This window comes from Lindgomyces ingoldianus (assembly GCF_010093535.1).
Source record: "Lindgomyces ingoldianus strain ATCC 200398 unplaced genomic scaffold BDR25scaffold_1, whole genome shotgun sequence".
NCBI lineage: Eukaryota > Fungi > Ascomycota > Dothideomycetes > Pleosporales > Lindgomycetaceae > Lindgomyces > Lindgomyces ingoldianus.
The window spans coordinates 2471964-2490290 of NW_022985162.1; the positions used below are offsets into that span (position 1 = coordinate 2471964).

The 18327-nt window shown below is 50.7% G+C and overlaps 6 protein-coding genes across 6 annotated transcripts; 2 read left to right on the forward strand and 4 right to left on the reverse strand.

Annotated features, from left to right (window-relative positions):
• Positions 1-1468: 1468 nt before the first annotated feature.
• Positions 1469-3572, reverse strand: BDR25DRAFT_275933 (cytochrome P450). The gene is made up of 4 exons (XM_033687522.1): positions 3288-3572; positions 2595-3201; positions 2416-2544; positions 1469-2357 (listed from the first exon to the last, which is right to left on the reverse strand). The coding sequence occupies exons 2-4, from the start codon at positions 3158-3160 to the stop codon at positions 1523-1525; spliced, it is 1530 nt and encodes a 509-aa protein (XP_033554998.1). The 5' UTR covers positions 3161-3201; positions 3288-3572; the 3' UTR covers positions 1469-1522.
• A 365-nt stretch (positions 3573-3937) lies between these two features.
• On the reverse strand, positions 3938-6239 carry BDR25DRAFT_338804 (uncharacterized protein). The gene is made up of 3 exons (XM_033693307.1): positions 5727-6239; positions 4501-5659; positions 3938-4439 (listed from the first exon to the last, which is right to left on the reverse strand). The coding sequence occupies exons 1-3, from the start codon at positions 5894-5896 to the stop codon at positions 4017-4019; spliced, it is 1752 nt and encodes a 583-aa protein (XP_033554999.1). The 5' UTR covers positions 5897-6239; the 3' UTR covers positions 3938-4016.
• Positions 6240-6473: 234 nt separating this feature from the next.
• On the reverse strand, positions 6474-8659 carry BDR25DRAFT_338805 (uncharacterized protein). The gene is made up of 2 exons (XM_033693308.1): positions 7138-8659; positions 6474-7080 (listed from the first exon to the last, which is right to left on the reverse strand). Exons 1-2 carry the CDS (start codon positions 8179-8181, stop codon positions 6733-6735), a joined length of 1392 nt encoding a protein of 463 aa, XP_033555000.1. The 5' UTR covers positions 8182-8659; the 3' UTR covers positions 6474-6732.
• A 219-nt stretch (positions 8660-8878) lies between these two features.
• On the forward strand, positions 8879-10922 carry BDR25DRAFT_299849 (gamma-glutamyl phosphate reductase GPR). Its single transcript, XM_033689242.1, has 2 exons — positions 8879-9361; positions 9545-10922. The coding sequence occupies exons 1-2, from the start codon at positions 9061-9063 to the stop codon at positions 10666-10668; spliced, it is 1425 nt and encodes a 474-aa protein (XP_033555001.1). The 5' UTR covers positions 8879-9060; the 3' UTR covers positions 10669-10922.
• Positions 10923-12931: 2009 nt separating this feature from the next.
• On the reverse strand, positions 12932-15183 carry BDR25DRAFT_330704 (UDP-galactopyranose mutase-like protein). The gene is made up of 5 exons (XM_033692554.1): positions 15027-15183; positions 14895-14964; positions 14758-14838; positions 14346-14696; positions 12932-14294 (listed from the first exon to the last, which is right to left on the reverse strand). Exons 1-5 carry the CDS (start codon positions 15113-15115, stop codon positions 13275-13277), a joined length of 1611 nt encoding a protein of 536 aa, XP_033555002.1. The 5' UTR covers positions 15116-15183; the 3' UTR covers positions 12932-13274.
• Positions 15184-15903: 720 nt separating this feature from the next.
• BDR25DRAFT_299852 (TPT-domain-containing protein) lies at positions 15904-18226 on the forward strand. Its single transcript, XM_033689243.1, has 6 exons — positions 15904-16478; positions 16535-16602; positions 16630-16635; positions 16740-16957; positions 17011-17418; positions 17467-18226. Exons 1-6 carry the CDS (start codon positions 16345-16347, stop codon positions 17836-17838), a joined length of 1206 nt encoding a protein of 401 aa, XP_033555003.1. The 5' UTR covers positions 15904-16344; the 3' UTR covers positions 17839-18226.
• Positions 18227-18327: the final 101 nt, after the last annotated feature.

The following is an 18327-nucleotide window of genomic DNA, read 5'->3' on the forward strand; positions in this document are numbered from 1 at the left end:
TCCACACGAATGTTACGTGCGCTGTTGAAACTCGGCTCGTATCCATCCTCGATCTTCAATACCAAACTGACCATGCGCAACCCTCCCCTGAACGTCCAAGGGTTTTCCCGCTACCCTTCTCCTATCATTCGTATCTGAAAATCTATATAAGCCCCCATGCTCTACCGCAACACCGACTTCCATTTCTGCAACTACATTGCAGCCTCAAGAAATCGACAAGAGCAATCTTATGTTGGGCTCTGAGCTATCCAAAATTCGTTGACGTTGAAAGATCCTACTCCAAAGTAATTGAGTCACAACATATTCTTGCCTGGTTTCTACGTCCTGAAATCCCTCTTGAAAGGAGCTATCATAAAAACCGACAATCGTACTCGACTTCCTAAATCTAGAAATGCTCTCGATTGAGCAACATGGGGAAGTCATCGAGTGAAATCGGACTGCACTTAAAATATTACGCTAATCATGAACGGCACGACTTTCCCTCGCACCAGCTTAAAGGAAGCATTAAAGTATTCAACTGTCCGCACCCATGACGGCATCCCTCTCTCTTGCCGCTGAAATAAACCCCCAAGTCGAACATTCGTGCCCTGCGAAATGCGAAGAGCGAGGCGCAACTACAGACCAATGCTTCAAATACTATGCTACTCCCCCGTAATTCCGCAATTGGTCAAAATAAAATACTCCGAAGACGCTAGAATGTTCCTGTCTTCTGAAATACGTAGTTGGTTCCAGTGATGAAAGAGAGTGTAGAGGCGGAGTGCAGTAAAACGGTCGACGATGTGTCGATATTTTGGTGTGGGGGTTGATGGAAATATTGTTAAAATGCTCTTGGAAACGTAGTATGTAGGTAACCTCGGTCGTAGAGTTAGGTGAAGTGACTGAGTAGATGGGTATGCTTCGACGGGAGGAAACAATGGTTATCATCACCAACACGAGTAGCTAATATTAATGGGTCTCGTCAAATTTATTATAAGCACGACTCGTCGCTGCTTCTCTCTAGATGCTTCTGTATGTCGACTAACTTACGTGCACAGAACCTTACCTCAGTCGTGTGCTCAAGGTCTTAGTATATAAAGCCTCTCATTTCTTTTATTTTGATTCTCTTTCCTCACTTTCCACCGAATATGTGTTCTCCTAGAATTATGGAAGAAATGGATAACTCATATTGGGTGTTGGAAGCTGCTGCGAATAAAGTCTGATGTAACCCCTATAATGGTGTGAAACCCATCCCTTCGTATTTCAATCCTTCAAAGAATGCTGGAGAAACGGCCAGAATTCATACACAACGGGTGAGGATTGTCAGCAAGAATTAAGCGAGGATGAATATAATGAATTTGGAAAGCAATATTGATGACCCGCACGATGATTAATAAATAATGAAAACTGGTGCAGAAGGAACGGACAAAACCTAGATGAATGTCATCCAAATTAGGAACCATAGATTCGTTTCATGATGAAAATTGCTCGTCAGCACTTGGGTTACCATATACGGTCCCATATACCCAGTTCCATCTCTCATCCCTCAAACAAAAGCAACCCTAACCTCCTTTGCTGGCTGCAAAACAATATCCGCATGCAGCCCCGGCATCTTCCCCCTCATTCTATTTTCCACGCCCTCAAACCTCTGAAACAGTCTAACAAGCGTATAACCCATCTCTGTCAGCGCAAACTGCTGCCCAATACAAATCCTCGGGCCACCATTAAACGGGACATATGTCCAGCTCTTAGGTGTCCAACCAGCCCACCTTTCAGGCACGAATTTCTCTACGGGTGGGAAGCCAGAAACTTGGGGCGGGTAGAGGTCTTCACGGCGTTGCATGACGAGGGTTGAGTAGCCGATGGGCGTGTCTTTTAGGATACCGATGGGTTGACGACCATCCGACCCGCCACCGGTCGGGAGTGTGGTGTCGGTTAGCGCCATACGGACGTTGAAGGGGACAACAGGGTAGAGACGGAGGGTTTCGTTTAGGATGTGGGTGAGATATTTCATGTCTTTTAGATCTTGGTAGGTGGGTGCTCGTTCCAGCCCAACTTGGCTGATTATTTCTTGACGTAGTCGGGCGGTGATATGGGGTTGCATTGAGAGTTCGTAGATTGCCCATGTAAGCGTGCAAGCAGTCGTATCGCGTCCTGCGAGTAGGATCGAAACAAGCTGATCCCGGAGAATGGTGCGATCACGGGTGTAAGCTGCGATGGCATGGAGGAACGTGTATCCCTCGTCATGATTGGTCTTTTTCTCGAGTTCGGCAGGGGAAAGTGAGAGCGCTTGGTCGATGTATTGTTCTACGAAGTTGTTGATGACCTTGATGGAGGAGTAATAGCCAAGATACTTGCGAGGCACGAGCCAATTCAGGGGTCTGGAAGAGGTTAGAGGAGAGATAACAAAGATGGAGAATGTGTGGGCCTTGAACCTACCCAATTCGGGCGATAATGCTTTGGATCCGCTGAGCTTGGTAAAAGGAATCTGCAAATTCAGTTTGAGGATTGGTTAGGCTTTCAACGCTCTTTCCAAGCAAAAAGTGTGTGGCGGCGTCCAGTGTGTATCTGCAAACACATGAGCTATGTTAATGAAGCTCTAGAGTAACGATGGATACCTGAAGAAATAATCCAGCATATCAATATCCCCTTCCCTCCCGAGCCTCTTCATCAAAATCTGAACATGCTCCTCAAAGATATCAAGATCGCTAATGCGATCCTTGATGAATTGGGGTCGAATCAACTGACGCGAATTATGCCAAAGCGTCCCATCTGTAGTGAAAATGCCGTTCCCCAGAAACGGATGCCACTCCTGTCGAAACTTCTCCCCTTTTCCAAAATCCTTAAACTGCGTCGCCAAAAGAGCCTTAATGTTCTCCGGTTCTGCTGTTAGTATCACCCTCTCTCCAGTCCCCGCTTCAACAGTGAAACCACCCTTTCCATATTTCTCAAACATCTCGACCCAGAGCTCGTAGTTCTTATCAGCGAGCATGAATTTGAGCACGCGGTATAGCATGTCGACGCCATATGGAAGGTAAGTCGTCCGCACCGGGGCACGGTAGCCGAGTTTCGAGATTCGATGGTTGCAATGTATAGTGGTGAAGAGGTTGTAGAGGACACACAAGATGAAGAGAACGAGGAGGATATAGGGAAGGGTGAGGTATGGGCGTATGAATTCGAGCATTTTCTAGGGTTGGGAAGGAGTGGTCAAGCCTCGAGTTCGTTCTATGAGATTGTCAGTACGATATATTAAGACCCCCAGGCGGGTTGGATCTAAGTTTTGAACAAAAGCACAGCTTAGGAATCCACACCTTAATAGTCATTCACAAGCAAAATTTAACACCAGAATGTCACCGAAGCCAAGTTTTACATCTTCTACATCCTCACCTCACACCCCCGAGGCAGGCAGGCTAAGTAGACAACGCAAATCCATCATATGCGAAGATAGACTGCACCTCGGCTCACCTCGCTCACTAAGCGAAGGATCAACATCGCAACCATCGCTCCATTTGGCACAAGATGCATTCACAAAGTGGTAAAAGGCGGGCCGGTGACCTGACGCCCTTGGCGTACAAACGGGCAGAACGCGGGGAAAGACATTGGGTCGTGTGAGAGCCAAGGTGTGGTGGTGGGGTAGTCATCTTGGGTGCGGTGGAATGGGTTCCGTCGGAGACATTTCCTTCCGATTGGTCAATCAGTCCTTGAACTAGAGCAGATTAGGAGGAGAACGGGGCTTCAGGAGTGTTTTCGAGTTGTTATATTTGCGCATTGAGAGAATGCTGATAATGGAAAGGAAATCGGCCAGTTTTCTTAGTAGAGGTGACTGAAGGATGAATAGTGTGGCCCTTTTTTTGTTTAGAGATTCATAAAGCGGCGTTGAGTCCGGCTCGCCCGAGTGAATAGAGCGCTCATTAGCAACAAAGATACAGATCCTAGAGTTTTTGAATTGTACTGAAATCCTCCAAATCCTGCTTCTAAGACATTAGATTATAGCCCTCCACCATACCGCGACCTCCCAGATCCCCAAAATCCCTTTCCTCCTAAGTCAACCCTAACTGACACTGCGTCCCATTCATAGTACAATACACCATCTGGATCGGCTCCGCACGAATGCCCTTCGCAACCAACCTTTCCCTCATCTCACTTAACCTAGGACTTGCCTCAGTCTGACTCCTATTCCTGCCTTCCGCATCCTTAGCTCCACTCCATAACACCTCCGCTGCCGCACTTGCTCTCGGCCAAATCATCCTATCAAGATTAACAGGATCGGTTTGCTCTGCCCACATGTGCGCTTCACCGCCTAGAACCAGGTGGTGGAGAGACGGAGGAACGCCGCTGAGTGGGTCATAGGAGTAGATGAGACGCCAGTTGTGGAAGGGCGCGCAGTAGTCGTTGTAGGGCCAGTATTGGTCGGAAACAGAGGGGTCGAAGTCGAGCCATTGGCCTTTGCCGCAGTCGAGATACTTGACAATCAGTTAGCGAATCTGGCGAGGAGGCATAGGGGAGGGGTTTCGGAGCACGAACCCAGTAATTATAGTTCCCAACCAACGCCTTATGTCCCTTTGCAACCACATCTGCGACTGCTTGATCAGATTGCCATGTCTGGACAATGACATCTTCTCCTAATGTCAAATTCCAATCCAGGAGCATCTCTTCCCAGACAATAGGCGTCAGACCTAAGGAACGGAGCTGATTATGATTCCGATCCACAAATTTTTGCATTAGGGGTTGCAAAACCGCTGAATCACTCGATCTCACCGTCTCATCCAACTTATATGCATTTTTATTAACCTCATCTCCTCCTGTGTGGAAATACGAAGAAAACGGATAAACCCTTGGCAATAAGTCATCAAAAAGCTTTTCCAAAAAACTATCCACAGCCGAGGAATTCAGTTTCAGCGTTCCAGACGGGGGTTCCGCCGCATAAGTGTCCCAATCTGGCTGGACATTGAACGCAGAAATGAGCTCCGGGTAGCTATACCAGATGGAAGATGTATGACCTGGCATATCGATCTCTGTGATCATTTCGACGCCCTGGATTGCGGCATGGTACTGAATGTCCTTGAAGTCTTTCGCGGTGTAGATCAGATCTGGCCGGTATGCTCCCTTTTTCGCTAGGTCGGGTAGAGCTGGAATATCCAGAGGCCAGGACTGGGAATCCGTGACATGGAGATGAAAGCGGTTCATCTTGTTGTATGCAACGGCATCGATCGTCCGCTTGATATCGGCAACAGTGAACCAATTCCTGCTGACGTCGAGATTGACACCTCGATGCATGAACTTTGGCGCATCCATGATCTCAACTGGTGCGAGCATTGTATAAGCACCGCCATCCGAATGCTTGAAGAACAACTGCGTAAACGTCGTCAAACCCCTGAGAATCCCAACGGTCGAATTTGCCTGGATTGTTGCCTCGCCCTCGTTCGTCAACTCTAGCGTATAGCTCTCATCGACCTGGCCGACGAGCGGTTTCGCCACATTCTTCGGATCTGCCTGGAGTAGATTGAGATGGATAGTCTTGACATACGTCGCCTCCTCCTCACTTGGTTCCTCCCAACCCTTCGGATGAAACTTCCACGGCACAAAGCCGTTCTCAAAAATCGTCTGATACGTCTGTTTTATCGCAAAATCCACCATATCGTCTGAAGACGGGCTTCCACCATTCGACTCATTATTCCCGTAGCTGCGTTTGTAAATCTGTAAGTTTGGGATTCGTTAGCAAAGAGGGTAAGATGGTAAAAAGCACGTACGAGTCTGGTGAGTTCTGGTATGTGATGAAGCCTACTTTTGCGCTAGACCAGTTGACTTGCACATCCTTGCCAATCCAAAGTACAGTATTTCCGTGATCATATGATAAGGGAAGTGGCCATATTGCCGTCGCTATAGATGCGAAGAGAGAGATGGAGATGAAAGACTTCATGCTTCAATCGAATGTGATGCCAAAGTGGGGGTAGCCCCTCACTGCCAACGCGCAAAACAAGAAGATAGGCTTCAATGAATTGTAGACGTGAGGGAAATGGCCGGTAAAAACAAAGAAAAGAGGGCTATCCCCTCTGAGTACAAGCTCGACGACACAGGAATGAATGGCTAGAGCAAAGGCACGTATCTATCTACCCTGGAGATCCTGACCTGCAATCTTCTCATGCAGGACCCAGTTTCCGTCAGATGAGGGGAGCAAACTGAAGGAATCTACTGGGGTCAATGTAGTAAGGAATAGCAATGGATGGCGGGGAGTGCTCATCAAGGTGCGACTTGGGTAGGTGACACCGGAGAGGTGAGGTGGATCTTAGCCGAGAGGACCACTAAAAAAGCTCCCCGCGTCTTTCATCCTATTCGACAACAGCCAACGCCTATCCCAAAACTGCAGGTAGAGAAGCAAGAGACTGACAGGCAGGATTTTGAGTGGCTACCTTGACGTTGAGGCAAGAAATCTTGAGGGTCTATACTGTGGTAGGTTTAGATGAGGTAGTTTCACATAGCATCACGAAACGGTCGAGCTTTGATTAATATTCTTCGTTTGCTATCGATGCACTCATCCAGCCACATTATCTCTGCCAAGCTATCTACAGGAGCCACATCTCATCTATCATTTCCATTATAAACGTGTGATCATTACCTCGAAGCATGTGCTCCGAAGAGGGTTTTGCCCGCCCGAAAAGAGAACCCACAGTATCCAAGCCTAACGCCCCTGCCATGCCAAAAAAAACAATGTTGAAAATCGATATCGAATCGAAAATGCAGGTCTATCGTATCGTTTTACAGGGTAAAGAAGACGCCGAATAATGCCGCTAATAAAACAAGGCCCGCGTTAACTATGAAGGAGTGCGCGCTCGAGGCAGACGGAACAGGAGCAACGGAGGAGGATTGGATTTGGTTATTCTCCAAAACGTTAGCACTTGAACTGGGAGTAGCGGTTGCTTGCGTGACAAGAAAGCCGCGAGAGTCGTACGATTTCGGCATGGTTGTGATACCAGCCGGAATCGCATAGACCGTCGTGAAGCCCTGCTGGTCATAGGCAGTAGTCATTATTACCTCAGATCCGCCAGATGAAGCCGATGGCGAGGCTGCAGAAGATGGTGTAGAGGAAGCGGGAAGGGATGTCGACTATTGAGAGTTAGCACAATGGGTTTTTGTTTAAAAATAAGGAAGAATCTTACTGACAGGTGCCGAGCTGGGCGGGACGACTTTTCCTGAACTCGAAACAGTCCACCCGCTTGGTAGCCCGGGATAGTTGGAGTAAGTCACGGTCGCGGCCGCGGTCGACAGAGTGGAAGCCTCAGGTACCCAGGGGTAAACACTGGGCTTGACGTAGGTAGAGGTCTCCTTCGGGGTGAAGGGAAGGGGCCCGGATGAAGTGATTGATGGAGAGACGCTTTGGACAGGGCTGCCGCCAGAATTGATCTTTCCACCAACAGACTTGATGGATTGCCAAGTACCGGTCTGGTCGCCATAGACATACTGGGTACCAGTAGAATAATCGGAAACCATCAGGGATTTGACTTGCATGGTAAACGGGCCCTTGGAGTAGTCGGTTGGACCCTGAGCCCACTGGATGGTGCCAGGGGCATTGGCTGAATCACCACCGCTCCAGGCGCCGAACTTGACCATCATGGGAGTCTGAGGATATTGGTTATCTGAATTGGCTGGTTGCAGAGTCCTGACGGTAACGCCATCGATCTGCCAGATGATCTGGTTCGCCGTCCATTCAATAGTGTATTTCTTGAATCCAGACTGGCTCCCTGCGTCTGGGTGGAAAGCACCACGATTGTAGGTTGTAGTCTGTCCCTTGCCGAAATAGTTGGTCTGCACCTGAGCCGAGTCGGCTCCCAGCCATTCCCAGTCGATCTCGTCAAGATCGTCGGAGATCAGGACAAAACTGCTGACAATACCCTTTCCGGGTGCTGCTTTGAGCATAACCTCAACCTTGCCAAACATGATATACCACTTCGACGTCAGCTGTGGGGAGTCGCCGGACTTGGAGATGGTGAACGAGACGCCATTCGAGTCGTAGGTCGGGTTGCCCTGCGGGGTGAAGCTGTCGGAGGCGGATGAGAAGTCGATATTGACGGTTCGGCCAAGTGCGGAGTCGGGTGGGCAGTCGGATCTTGATAGAGGATTGCAGGTGGTGTATGTTTGTGCTAGTGAGGGTGCGACGAGAAGTGCTACGGAAGCGAGAGCGGAGACTGCTCTCGTAGTAGTCCACATATCGAATGCGAAGGTGGTGGATAAAGGAGGCCCTGGAGAAGCTCCGGCGAGAGGTAGGGATTTAGTAGTAAGGTTGGTTCAAAGGAATAGCTGCGAGTATGGAGAGGTAGAGGATGGTAAAAGTGCAAACAATGTGTGTGGTAGGAGCTTAAGAATGGTAATTGAGTCCGTCTATGCTGGTACGAGCTGAGAGGATGAGAGCAAAGCCGGGTGAGATGGTTGTGACATGGGAGGTAATCATGGGTAGCTGCATGTTAAAAAGGCCCCTTCCAGCCATCTCAATAGCATTCACCTACGTGTGAGCTGATACCTTGGTCTGTGGTCATGTGGCGTGCCGCTTTCGCAACCTCGTGTTGGAGGATAAACGGCGAGGTTGGCGAGGGAGCATTGGGAGGCTGGATGGTTGAAACCCCAGCCACACTTTCCGTGCCCCCCCGCAACAGGGGAAGAGCCTTGATTTTTCGTCCAGCAATGGGAGGTGCGAATCCCACAAAATTGTTGACAATAATTCTCGAGACTTTGTCAGTCTTGCGATCGAAGTCGTTGATTGCGTGGCCTTCCTCGGAGAGCTGAGCTGGAACATCACCAGCCACTCGGCACTCGGCTGTGGCGTCTCCCAATCGAGACCCCGCAACACCACCCCACCTCAATAAAGATTCGTGAGAACTCTATCTTTAGCATCCGCGGGCAATCCGACGTATCATTCGCCTTCGACCCTGAGCCTGGGCAATAGTTCCTTGCAGGATTGTTTGGCCTGCATCCTGGACCCGCGGTTTTCGGTGTGGCAAACCTTGGAAAGCTCTGTGCTCTGAGTCACGGGTTTCGCCTCGCCTGCCTTCAACACCACATCTCTCCACCGTAGCATGTACTAACACCAACATGTCTCTCACTAACGCAACACCGCTCGAGGTTGCGCAGGCAGCCCGGGTGGGATCTCGCAAACTCGCAATTCTCTCTACCGAGGAAAGGAATGCGGCGTTGACAGCAATTCACAAAGCGCTAACCGACGGAAAGGATGAGGTGCTTGCAGCCAATGCGAAGGATTTGGAGGCCGCGAACAAGGCCGCAGAAGGTGGCCAGCTGAGTCAGAGTCTTGTCAAGAGGTTAGATCTGGGGAAGAAGGGCAAGTATGAGGATATGCTGCAGGGGATATTGGATGTGAGGGAGCTTGAGGATCCAAGTGAGTGATCTCTATGTTTGCTCGAGTACCTTTAGTATCTCCCTTTAAATTCATCTATAATTCATACGCTCACATCCTCTGGCGAAACATTTTCCCTCCCTATATTGTCTTTCCAATTCAATTTATAGCCAATTCCTCTCCTATTCTTGATATAATCTCTCTTCAATACTCATATTTCTAAAGTCAACAAAATCACCTCCCGCACCCTCCTCGACGACAACCTTATCCTATCCCGCAAAACATGCCCCATCGGCGTGCTCCTCATAATCTTCGAAGCACGCCCCGAAGTTATCGCCAACATCAGCGCTCTGGCCCTCAAATCTGGCAACGCAGCCATCCTCAAAGGTGGAAAGGAATCCTCTCAATCATTTGCCGCGATCGCCTCCATAATCTCTCACGCTTTGTCTACCACCGCTGTTCCCTCAGATTGTCTGCAACTAGTGCAGACACACGATGTGATCGCAGATTTACTGAAACAAGATACCTTGATCGATTTGTGCATTCCCAGGGGTGGCAATAAATTGGTCCGAATGGTGAAAGATAGCACTGCGATTCCCGTGCTGGGACATGCAGACGGAATATGCTGCACTTACCTCCGCGGCGACTACCCCGTAGAGAAAGCCATAAAAGTCATCATCGACGCCAAGGTGTCCTACCCAGCCGGCTGCAACGCGCTAGAACAACTCCTCGTCGACTCCTCTGCTCTCAGCACCACGCTCCCATCCGTCGCAGAAGCCCTCCTCCAAAAAGGCGTGTCTCTCCGCTGTGACGAGCCCGCTCTCTCCGTGCTACAAGAAAAGCTCGACCCGCATTCCGCAGCCCTACTCCAAGCCTCAACAGTGTCAGACTACGACTTAGAATTCCTAGATCTCGTCCTTGCCATAAAAACCGTGTCGTCTCTCGACGAAGCTATCTCCCACATCAACACGCACTCGTCTCACCACACCGATGCAATCCTGACCGCCTCCGCCTCCCACGCTCAACAGTTCCTCGCAGCTATCGACTCTAGTTCTGTGTACTGGAACACATCGACACGAATGGCCGACGGCCAGCGCTACGGCTTCGGGACCGAAGTTGGCATCTCAACCAACAAAATTCATTCACGAGGACCGGTGGGATTAGAGGGTTTGACTATTTACAAGTGGATTATCGAGGGCGATGGGCAGGTTAGTGCTGAGTATGGCGCTGGTGGGAAGCAGTGGAAACATGAGCCATTGTCGGTTAGGGATGAGGAGTTTGTGGCAAGGAGTGAGGAGGAGAAGGAGATTTTGCGGAAGTTTAGAGCGGGTAAGGTTAATGGAGTTTGAAGAGCTTGCCTTGTGTATTTCAGAAGGAGGGGCTTTGATTCTGAGAATGGAAGACAGATTTTTTGGTGGCTATGGTGCTGATAGAAGGAAGAAGAAAAGTAGAATGGTCAACGGCGCTTCAAAATTATTCAAACTCATCATCCTACCGCAATGCTTCCAACACCTCAACACCGTAGACCACCTAGTTATTACCTCCTCTGGATCGCTACGGGAGACCATATACACTCTAAACTCAATTAGTCGATGAACTATTTAGTTTCCTAGGCCTAATCTACCTCACGCCATTGCCGTCTGCACCCCTTCTCTCCCAACCAACCCTCATAGAAAACCTCCCACACTGCGGTACCGTCGCGGTATTGCAGTCACAGAACCACCAACTGTTCCCCCCTTCATAAGCCCAATTCACGACTAGGCATAATCGGTCCGCGTCAGCGCTGTTCTGTGCGTTGCACTGGTTAATGCATTCATTGAGCGAGGATGTAGTTGCTACTAGACTGCTGGAGGCATCCATACCAGAGTTCCGGTACTGGGTTGCGAAGTTGCAATAGCGGTGGAAGGTTCTTGAGGAGTTGTGGGGGAGTGTATGTTGTTGAGTTGAAGGCGGTGGAGTTTTTAGGAGGAAATGGGGAAGGGGAGAGATTTAGAGATAGAAATAATTTGAAAGAGGAAGGGGTGTTGAGAGTTGCAATGTGGAGGCTGAGATGCGAGTGATGCCGGCCTGGGAAGAGGTGATTGCTTTCGAGGCTGGTTTAACAATCGTCTTAATTCTAACTCCTATGGTCTGGATCGAGGTCTGTGGATTAGGTAGAATTTACGTTAGAGGTTTATCAGAAGATTCTGTGGTAGGTCCTGGTCCCATCGGTGTCATCAACGCTGAGCTACCAAGGACTTGTGAGCTGAATGATATAGATTATGTTCTTGTTTGATTCACCTGGGAGCACCATTTGTCCACTTCTATTTGACGAGACTTCCAGCAGCAATACTTCCGCCAAATAGCCCCACATAGTATCAACAAAGCAATAACCGCAAGAGCTATAAACGCTCGTCTACTCAGTGTGAAGGACCCACGTCCTTTCCCGAACGTGGTTTGTTCAGTCTCCCTAGCGATTGGAGATGCTGGTTTCTCTACAGCCGGGGCGGTGTTTACCTCGCGCTGCGGCGGATCCACGAAAGGGGTGATTCTGAAAATCTGGCTATGGATATCAGGCCGGACTTTAAGGCCGTTATCATGAGGAACTACTTCTAGGGCGCTGCAGAATGGGACTTCAACGTCTTAGCTTGAGGAGAAGTTGTTTTCATTGGCGGGGTTACATTGTCTACACGACGGAGCAGGAATGACTACATTCACAAAAAGGGCAGCAATCCCCCCCAACCCAAAAAAGACGAGGCTCAGGCTGAAGCCTGAAAGACATATTGGACCGTCACCCATTGCTTTTCGTAAATTAGCTGAGATTCAACTCCCCGCAAGCTACAGAGAAGGACTTCGATTCAAGAAAACCACGTCGTAGTGATTCTTTACCTACTCCCATTAATCATTACACTCCACCACTTCCGGGCTCAATCTTCTATTCCATTTCGCTTGGATATTTCCCCCTTCGCGACCGGAACAAGCCCACGGATCTCTCCACTCTCCCGTTGTCTTATCGATCCTAGCTCTTCATATCCGTGTTTGCCTCCGAAACATCAGCCCCGAAATTCACCAACACTACTCTACCCTACTAATTTTCTGCGAAACCGTTACTGCACTTTCGTCCACAATATGCCTAAAGTGATAATAACTCGACCTCCTTGTACCTGCAACCCAGTCCTACATAGACCGGGAATATATGTCCCTGAAATTTGTACCTGCCGATGAGCATTTTAGCATTGTCACGGGTTAGAAGTTTGTGCACTCAGGACACGGATCCCAAGATGAGAATGTGGTAGCCGGCAGATCAGTTTCACATGTAACGGCTCGGGAGGGATCGCCGAGCCTGCAATATCCTTTTGAGGGCAATGACGTACATGAAGTTGTGGATGGTAGGACCGCGGGAAGAAGGGACAGGGGACGAACGGGATGGTAGGGGTGCAAATGTTATACAGCATAACCCTGGAACGTCGCGAGGATCAGGAACACATTTTGGGAATGATAGATGTTGATTTCGAGGCATGTTTCCTGAAGATTACGCTTTGTGGGCTTCCATCACATCGGAACTTACTTATCGGTATGTCTGGTTTAAGGGAGTTTAGACATTTCGTAATTAGGGGAAGAATTCGAGGTTGCCAGAAATCTATCTCTATTCTCGCCAGCAGTCACATACATGCCTACAGTTAGCTAACTAGACCGGCTTTTATATAGCCCTTTTCCTGCACGTTCTCCTCTTGTAGAAAGTCGAGACAATGTTGACGTAGTCTATCGAGTGTGTGAGTGATGTGTGAGAATGCAAGTCCCGCTTGACCATGCCTAAAAGAACCCCTGCTCCCAAATCCTCGAATGCATTCCCAGCCAACCAACCATCCATTCCCAGACCGTGTCATCGCATTATATTGCTCCTTGCGTGGTATCCTAAACTGAAAACCCCATGTCCTAAAAGTCATCTTAACGTCAACGTCCCCAAAGCACCTTCTTAATCGATAGCCTTCTTGTTCTTCGCGAATACCTGAGCTCCCTCAACAAGGCGGCGCTCCGTGTTTTGGCGGCCGTTGACAAAGTCGGGGTAGTTGAGGGTCAGTTCGACGGCACCGTTGACAATGTTGTCCGCGGCCTCGACGCCTAGCATGAAGGAGTGGTCCTGGTTGCCAACTTCATAGCGCCAGGAGCCGAAACGGCCACGCGACCAGATGTCTTTGGCTTGAAGGGCAGGAAGAAGCTGCTTCAAAACACCCTCGCGCTCGAGAGAGGGCGTAGGGTACCCGTGGTCGAAGCGGCGGTGGTAGGTAGAAACAATCTCATCGGTAGGTTTGATCATGTCGGTGTTGATGAGACCCTGAATGGAGTCCTTTAGCAGATTCTTAATATCGACAGGCTTCATGCTGGACTCGGAAACCTCGAGCATAATGGACCAATAGGGGCCTGCCTTGGCTTCGGTGGAGCTTGGTTTCGAACCATTGGCAAGCTGCTGGGTAGGCAGCTTCACATCGGCCTGGGGTTGGTTGTATGGAGAATAGTTAGAAAAGATAGTGGCACGGTAGAAGGGGCAGTCATCCTCGGGGAAGTACAGCCAGCACTTATCACCAATGCGCTCTGGTCGTTCGCCTCGGATGCCCACACCAATGACATGGGTAGAGGAGTAAAAGAGGCCCTTGCTCAGATCAATCAGCGCCTTGTCACCCATGAACTGAACCAGGCTGTCAACCGCCATGGTGTTGACAAGCTTGGCATAGTTCACCACGGTTCCGTCTTTCAGGGTAACTCGCTTGTTGTCTGCATCGACCTTGGTTACCGCACCGTGGTCACCGAATCGTGTGTTGGACTTGGGGAGCGTCTTTGCAACAGCGATCCAGATACCGCCGGTCCCGTCACGGGCAGGGAAGCGGAAAGTGGCATTAGGGCCCCAGCCGCCAGCCGTCTTGTTCAGGATGACGTTTGTGGTGACACGCTTAAGATCGGGGGCGGCAACACGCTCACCGAGCCATTGGCATTGCATCTGTCGCAGTGGTTAGGTGCCGGCCAGAAACTCACGGATAGAGTTGCCTACCTTGGTGGTGGGAACCGCCCAGACTTTGTAGTTGTACGGCCTCATGAAGAGGTCGGCAACGCCTGTGCCCATCATTCGGACAATCCACTCGTCGAAGTTCTGTGGTTTTGTATTTGCGACGCGCGCCTCCAGCGCGGCGTCAATCATGCCATCGATGCACTTCACCTGGTCGTCCTTGGGCAGCATGGAAATGTTGTTTTGGAAGGGGTAGGGGACCCAGAGGTTCTTGCAGCGGACGTACGAGATGCGCTGGTGGGTGTACCAGTCATCCTCGTTGGGGAGCGCTTCATCAATGCAGTCGTCAAAGTACTTGTAGTGGGAGAAGATGACATGGCCGCCGACGTCGTAGAGCTGGAGAAGCAGTTAGAATTGGGAGAGGGGCTTGGACTGATTGGGGCAGAGAGCCACGCACGAAGCCTTCTGGAGTCACGTCGGTGGAAGCAAGACCGCCGGGGGTCTCGTTACTGTCCACGATCATCCATGAGGGGCCGTCCTAGGCCGTGTTTTAGCTGCAATCCGGGCTGTTTCACCATTTTCGAGAAACCTCACAATCTGGTTGAGCCTCTTTGCCGCGCCGAGGCCCGTAGGCCCAGCACCAATGACGAGGACGTCGACAGAACTGGGCGGGAGTCAGCTCAGCCATGGTAGGAGAGGGTCTGACGGCGGGCGGTGAGGACGCACACTTCTTCCTTTGCAGAACCCATTGTCCCCTGCAAGAGCTCTTGAAAACTAGGAACTCTCTTTAACGTCTGGCGGGCGAGGTTTAACATGAACCTGGGCTATGGGGAGCGTCAATGGCAGGTGCTGTGGGTGTACGTTGTGGTTGAGGGGGAGGCGGTGAAATATATGTGGTCTAATGGCGGATTTATCTTCTGCCAAGGGATGAGCTTGACAACTGCTTAGCGCCAAATCCCCACGGACAGGTGGTGTGTCTGGGCGCAGAGCCCTTCGACGGTTCTACCAGCTCTCCCAGGGCTCTGCAAGGGTTGTCTCGATGCGGAAACGGCCAAAAAGGGGGTCTCACTGTGCCATCTGGACTCTGCCACCTCGTCTCGATGAGGCGTGTCCGCACTGATTGGTGCTGGTATCGCCCCTTGAATTGCCCCAGAAGCCGTGTCCAACTTAAGAATGATGTTGTAATCCAAGTCCAACAGCCCTGCACCTGGCCGAGCTCCTGCTCTCCCAGCCCTTCCTCTGCTGCTGACCACCGCGGGCAGACTGCAGCAGCTGTCCCAAGGTTGCAAGCTGCAAGAGTGCTATTTTGGCAGATTGGTAGTGCAAATTTGTGGGAAAGAAGTGGAGAGCTTGCGCGTAACCAAGCGGCTTCCTTGACGACCCACTGACTGGACCGTCACAGCGAGGCTGATCTGTTTCATGCTGCCGTCGTGCTTTCTCAGAGATAGCCCCAAAACCCGCTAAACCCAAGCAGGCCCATGAGACGAGAAAAGGATCACGGTCTGATTGATGAGAGCAGGGCCTCAACTTATTAAATAAACTGCAAATTCCCGTCGTCAGAGACAGGCTCCTGTTAATCCTTATATCTAGCACGTCACCCGCCGTTGCCCAGGGACTGGACCCAGACCAGTCGCCCTCGCCAATTCGTTAACTCGTCGACCCCCGAGTTGCGCGGACCCCGTCTCTAAGTCTTCCACGCCGAGCCTCCCTACCGCTAATTTATCCACGTCCCGCCTCCCCTTCACTGTTCACTCCTTGTCTCCCTCAACACCACAACCCCCTCCTCCTCCGCCGCCGCCGCCGCCGCCGCCGTCCTCTGTCCTACGGTGACTTGCGCTCGCGCACACAGCCGCTGCGTACCCGCCATTGTTGCTGGTGACACCCGTCCGTTGCTGAAGGATTCCTGATTGCGGCGAAGCCCCGTCAACTGCGCGCCCGCCTCTAGTGGACACATTCGCTCTTTTTCTACGACAATTTCCGCTGCTCATCCCTCGACAACCCACTTTATTGATTCCCTCTTTTTGTCGTCGCAAGGGTAGCCATCATGTCGGACGAGAAGGTTCGCTCTTCCGTGGACGCTGGCCGCGATCCGGCCGCGCCAGTCCTCCCTACCGTCAACCCAAATGCCGAAAAGTCACAGCCCGAGCCTGCGACGTTCCATCCCGCCGTCTATATTGCGTAGGTTAATCCAGCGGCCACCCTCCTGCGTTGACAGCGCCTGACGAATTGTGTAGGACGTGGATAACGCTCAGCTCGAGTGTCATTGTCTTCAACAAATGGATATTAGATACAGCAGACTTCCGTGAGTACTAGCCACCACCACGCCAAAACTTCCCAAGCTAACAATCGCCGTGCAGACTTCCGTACGTGAAACCTTCCCCCTCACCTTTCATCCCTCCCCTCCCCTCCCTCCCCTCCCTCACCTCTGACATATCCTAGCCATCTTCCTGACAACATGGCACTTGGCTTTCGCGACCTTCATGACGCAATTCCTCGCGCGCTTCACAACCATCCTCGACTCTAGGAAAAAGGTCCCCATGACTGGACGTGTCTATCTGCGAGCCATTGTTCCGATCGGAATATTCTTTAGCTTGAGCTTGATTTGCGGCAACCAGACATACCTATACCTCAGTGTGGCCTTCATTCAGATGCTCAAGGTATGTGATATACGGGGCGCCTGAGGCTGAAAACAAACACTGACATCCAACAGGCCACGACACCTGTTGCCGTCCTCCTCGCGACATGGGGTCTTGGAGTTGCGCCTCCCAACATGAAGACTCTTGGCAATGTCTCCTTCATCGTCATTGGTGTTATCATCGCCTCCGTTGGAGAAATCAAGTTCGTCATGATCGGTTTCCTTTTCCAGTGTGGTGGTATCGTGTTCGAAGCAATCCGCCTGGTCATGGTCCAGCGCCTTCTTAGCTCAGCAGAGTTCAAGATGGACCCTCTCGTCTCCCTGTACTACTATGCTCCGGCATGTGCTCTCATGAACGGCGTCGTCTGCCTCTTCAGCGAATTCCCCCACATGACTCTAGATGATATCTATCGCGTCGGTACCTTCACCCTAACTGCCAATGCCCTCATCGCCTTCCTTCTTAACGTGTCGGTTGTCTTCCTGGTAAGTCGTTTGAGATTAACCTCATTGACTCTCGCTAACCCTGCCTAGATCGGCAAGACTTCATCCCTCGTCCTCACTCTCTCTGGTGTGCTCAAGGACATACTTCTGGTCTTCGCTTCCATGTTCCTCTTTGGTGATCCAGTTACACTTCTCCAGGCTTTCGGTTACAGCATTGCCCTTGCCGGCCTTGTCTACTATAAGCTCGGTGCCGACAAGCTGAAAGAATACTTTGTACAAGGTGGGATGGTGTGGGGCGAATTTGGCGCTCGCCGCCCTGCTGCTCGCAAGCTACTCGTCTTCGGTGTTCTCCTTGTTACGATGTTTCTACTCCTTGCAGGCCTTGCCCCTCGCTTCGCCCCCGAGACGGAGAAGAAGTTCACCTCTACCATTGGTAAGATCCTTGGCGAGAAGGGAGCCTGAATGATGTGAATGACCCGATCGGGCTGAAAGGGTTTTCTTTCCCAAGGCATACTCTGAGACCCGGTTTACCTTCTTTTCTGTCTTTTTATATTACTTTGGTGGGTTTTGAAGTGGAGTTGGGTCCATGTGTTAGGTATTGGCAGCATAGACAAGCGACTTCCTCCCTAAAGCCTATTTTCTGAGAGGCTATAGCTGTGACCTGGATCAATGTCTAGGCTCAGTCGGGAGCTGATATAGCATGTGTTCGAGGTTCTTTTCTTTTAACGCAGGGAGCAATGATTGTAAGCGATGAAAAGTGCGCATTGTGTCTCATAGAATGAGGTATGGCAAGGTCTGGACGACCTGCGATGGGTATATATAAATCTAGCTACGTAATGGTAATAATGGGCTGTGACAAATGCGAGGCTTGCTGAGTGTGGTTTTGTTTTGCACGTGTGATAGCAGTGTGAGAGTGCTTGAAGCAATTCTGCCAGGGCGGTGAAGGCCGCG

Coding starts and splice junctions, on each gene's coding strand:
- BDR25DRAFT_275933 (XM_033687522.1), bottom strand. CDS start 3,160: ATGCTCGAATTCATACGCCCATACCTCACCCTTCCCTATATCCTCCTC. Junction 2,545..2,594: donor ATGCTGGATTATTTCTTCAG/GTATCCATCGTT, acceptor ATGTGTTTGCAG/ATACACACTGGACGCCGCCA. Junction 2,358..2,415: donor AGCATTATCGCCCGAATTGG/GTAGGTTCAAGG, acceptor AACCTCTTCCAG/ACCCCTGAATTGGCTCGTGC.
- BDR25DRAFT_338804 (XM_033693307.1), bottom strand. CDS start 5,896: ATGAAGTCTTTCATCTCCATCTCTCTCTTCGCATCTATAGCGACGGCA. Junction 5,660..5,726: donor TACCAGAACTCACCAGACTC/GTACGTGCTTTT, acceptor TTACAAACGCAG/CTACGGGAATAATGAGTCGA. Junction 4,440..4,500: donor TTGGGAACTATAATTACTGG/GTTCGTGCTCCG, acceptor CTGATTGTCAAG/TATCTCGACTGCGGCAAAGG.
- BDR25DRAFT_338805 (XM_033693308.1), bottom strand. CDS start 8,181: ATGTGGACTACTACGAGAGCAGTCTCCGCTCTCGCTTCCGTAGCACTT. Junction 7,081..7,137: donor TCCCGCCCAGCTCGGCACCT/GTCAGTAAGATT, acceptor AACTCTCAATAG/TCGACATCCCTTCCCGCTTC.
- BDR25DRAFT_299849 (XM_033689242.1), top strand. CDS start 9,061: ATGTCTCTCACTAACGCAACACCGCTCGAGGTTGCGCAGGCAGCCCGG. Junction 9,362..9,544: donor GAGGGAGCTTGAGGATCCAA/GTGAGTGATCTC, acceptor ATATTTCTAAAG/TCAACAAAATCACCTCCCGC.
- BDR25DRAFT_330704 (XM_033692554.1), bottom strand. CDS start 15,115: ATGTTAAACCTCGCCCGCCAGACGTTAAAGAGAGTTCCTAGTTTTCAA. Junction 14,839..14,894: donor CAAAGAGGCTCAACCAGATT/GTGAGGTTTCTC, acceptor AACACGGCCTAG/GACGGCCCCTCATGGATGAT. Junction 14,697..14,757: donor ACGTGACTCCAGAAGGCTTC/GTGCGTGGCTCT, acceptor CTGCTTCTCCAG/CTCTACGACGTCGGCGGCCA.
- BDR25DRAFT_299852 (XM_033689243.1), top strand. CDS start 16,345: ATGTCGGACGAGAAGGTTCGCTCTTCCGTGGACGCTGGCCGCGATCCG. Junction 16,479..16,534: donor CATCCCGCCGTCTATATTGC/GTAGGTTAATCC, acceptor CGAATTGTGTAG/GACGTGGATAACGCTCAGCT. Junction 17,419..17,466: donor ACGTGTCGGTTGTCTTCCTG/GTAAGTCGTTTG, acceptor AACCCTGCCTAG/ATCGGCAAGACTTCATCCCT.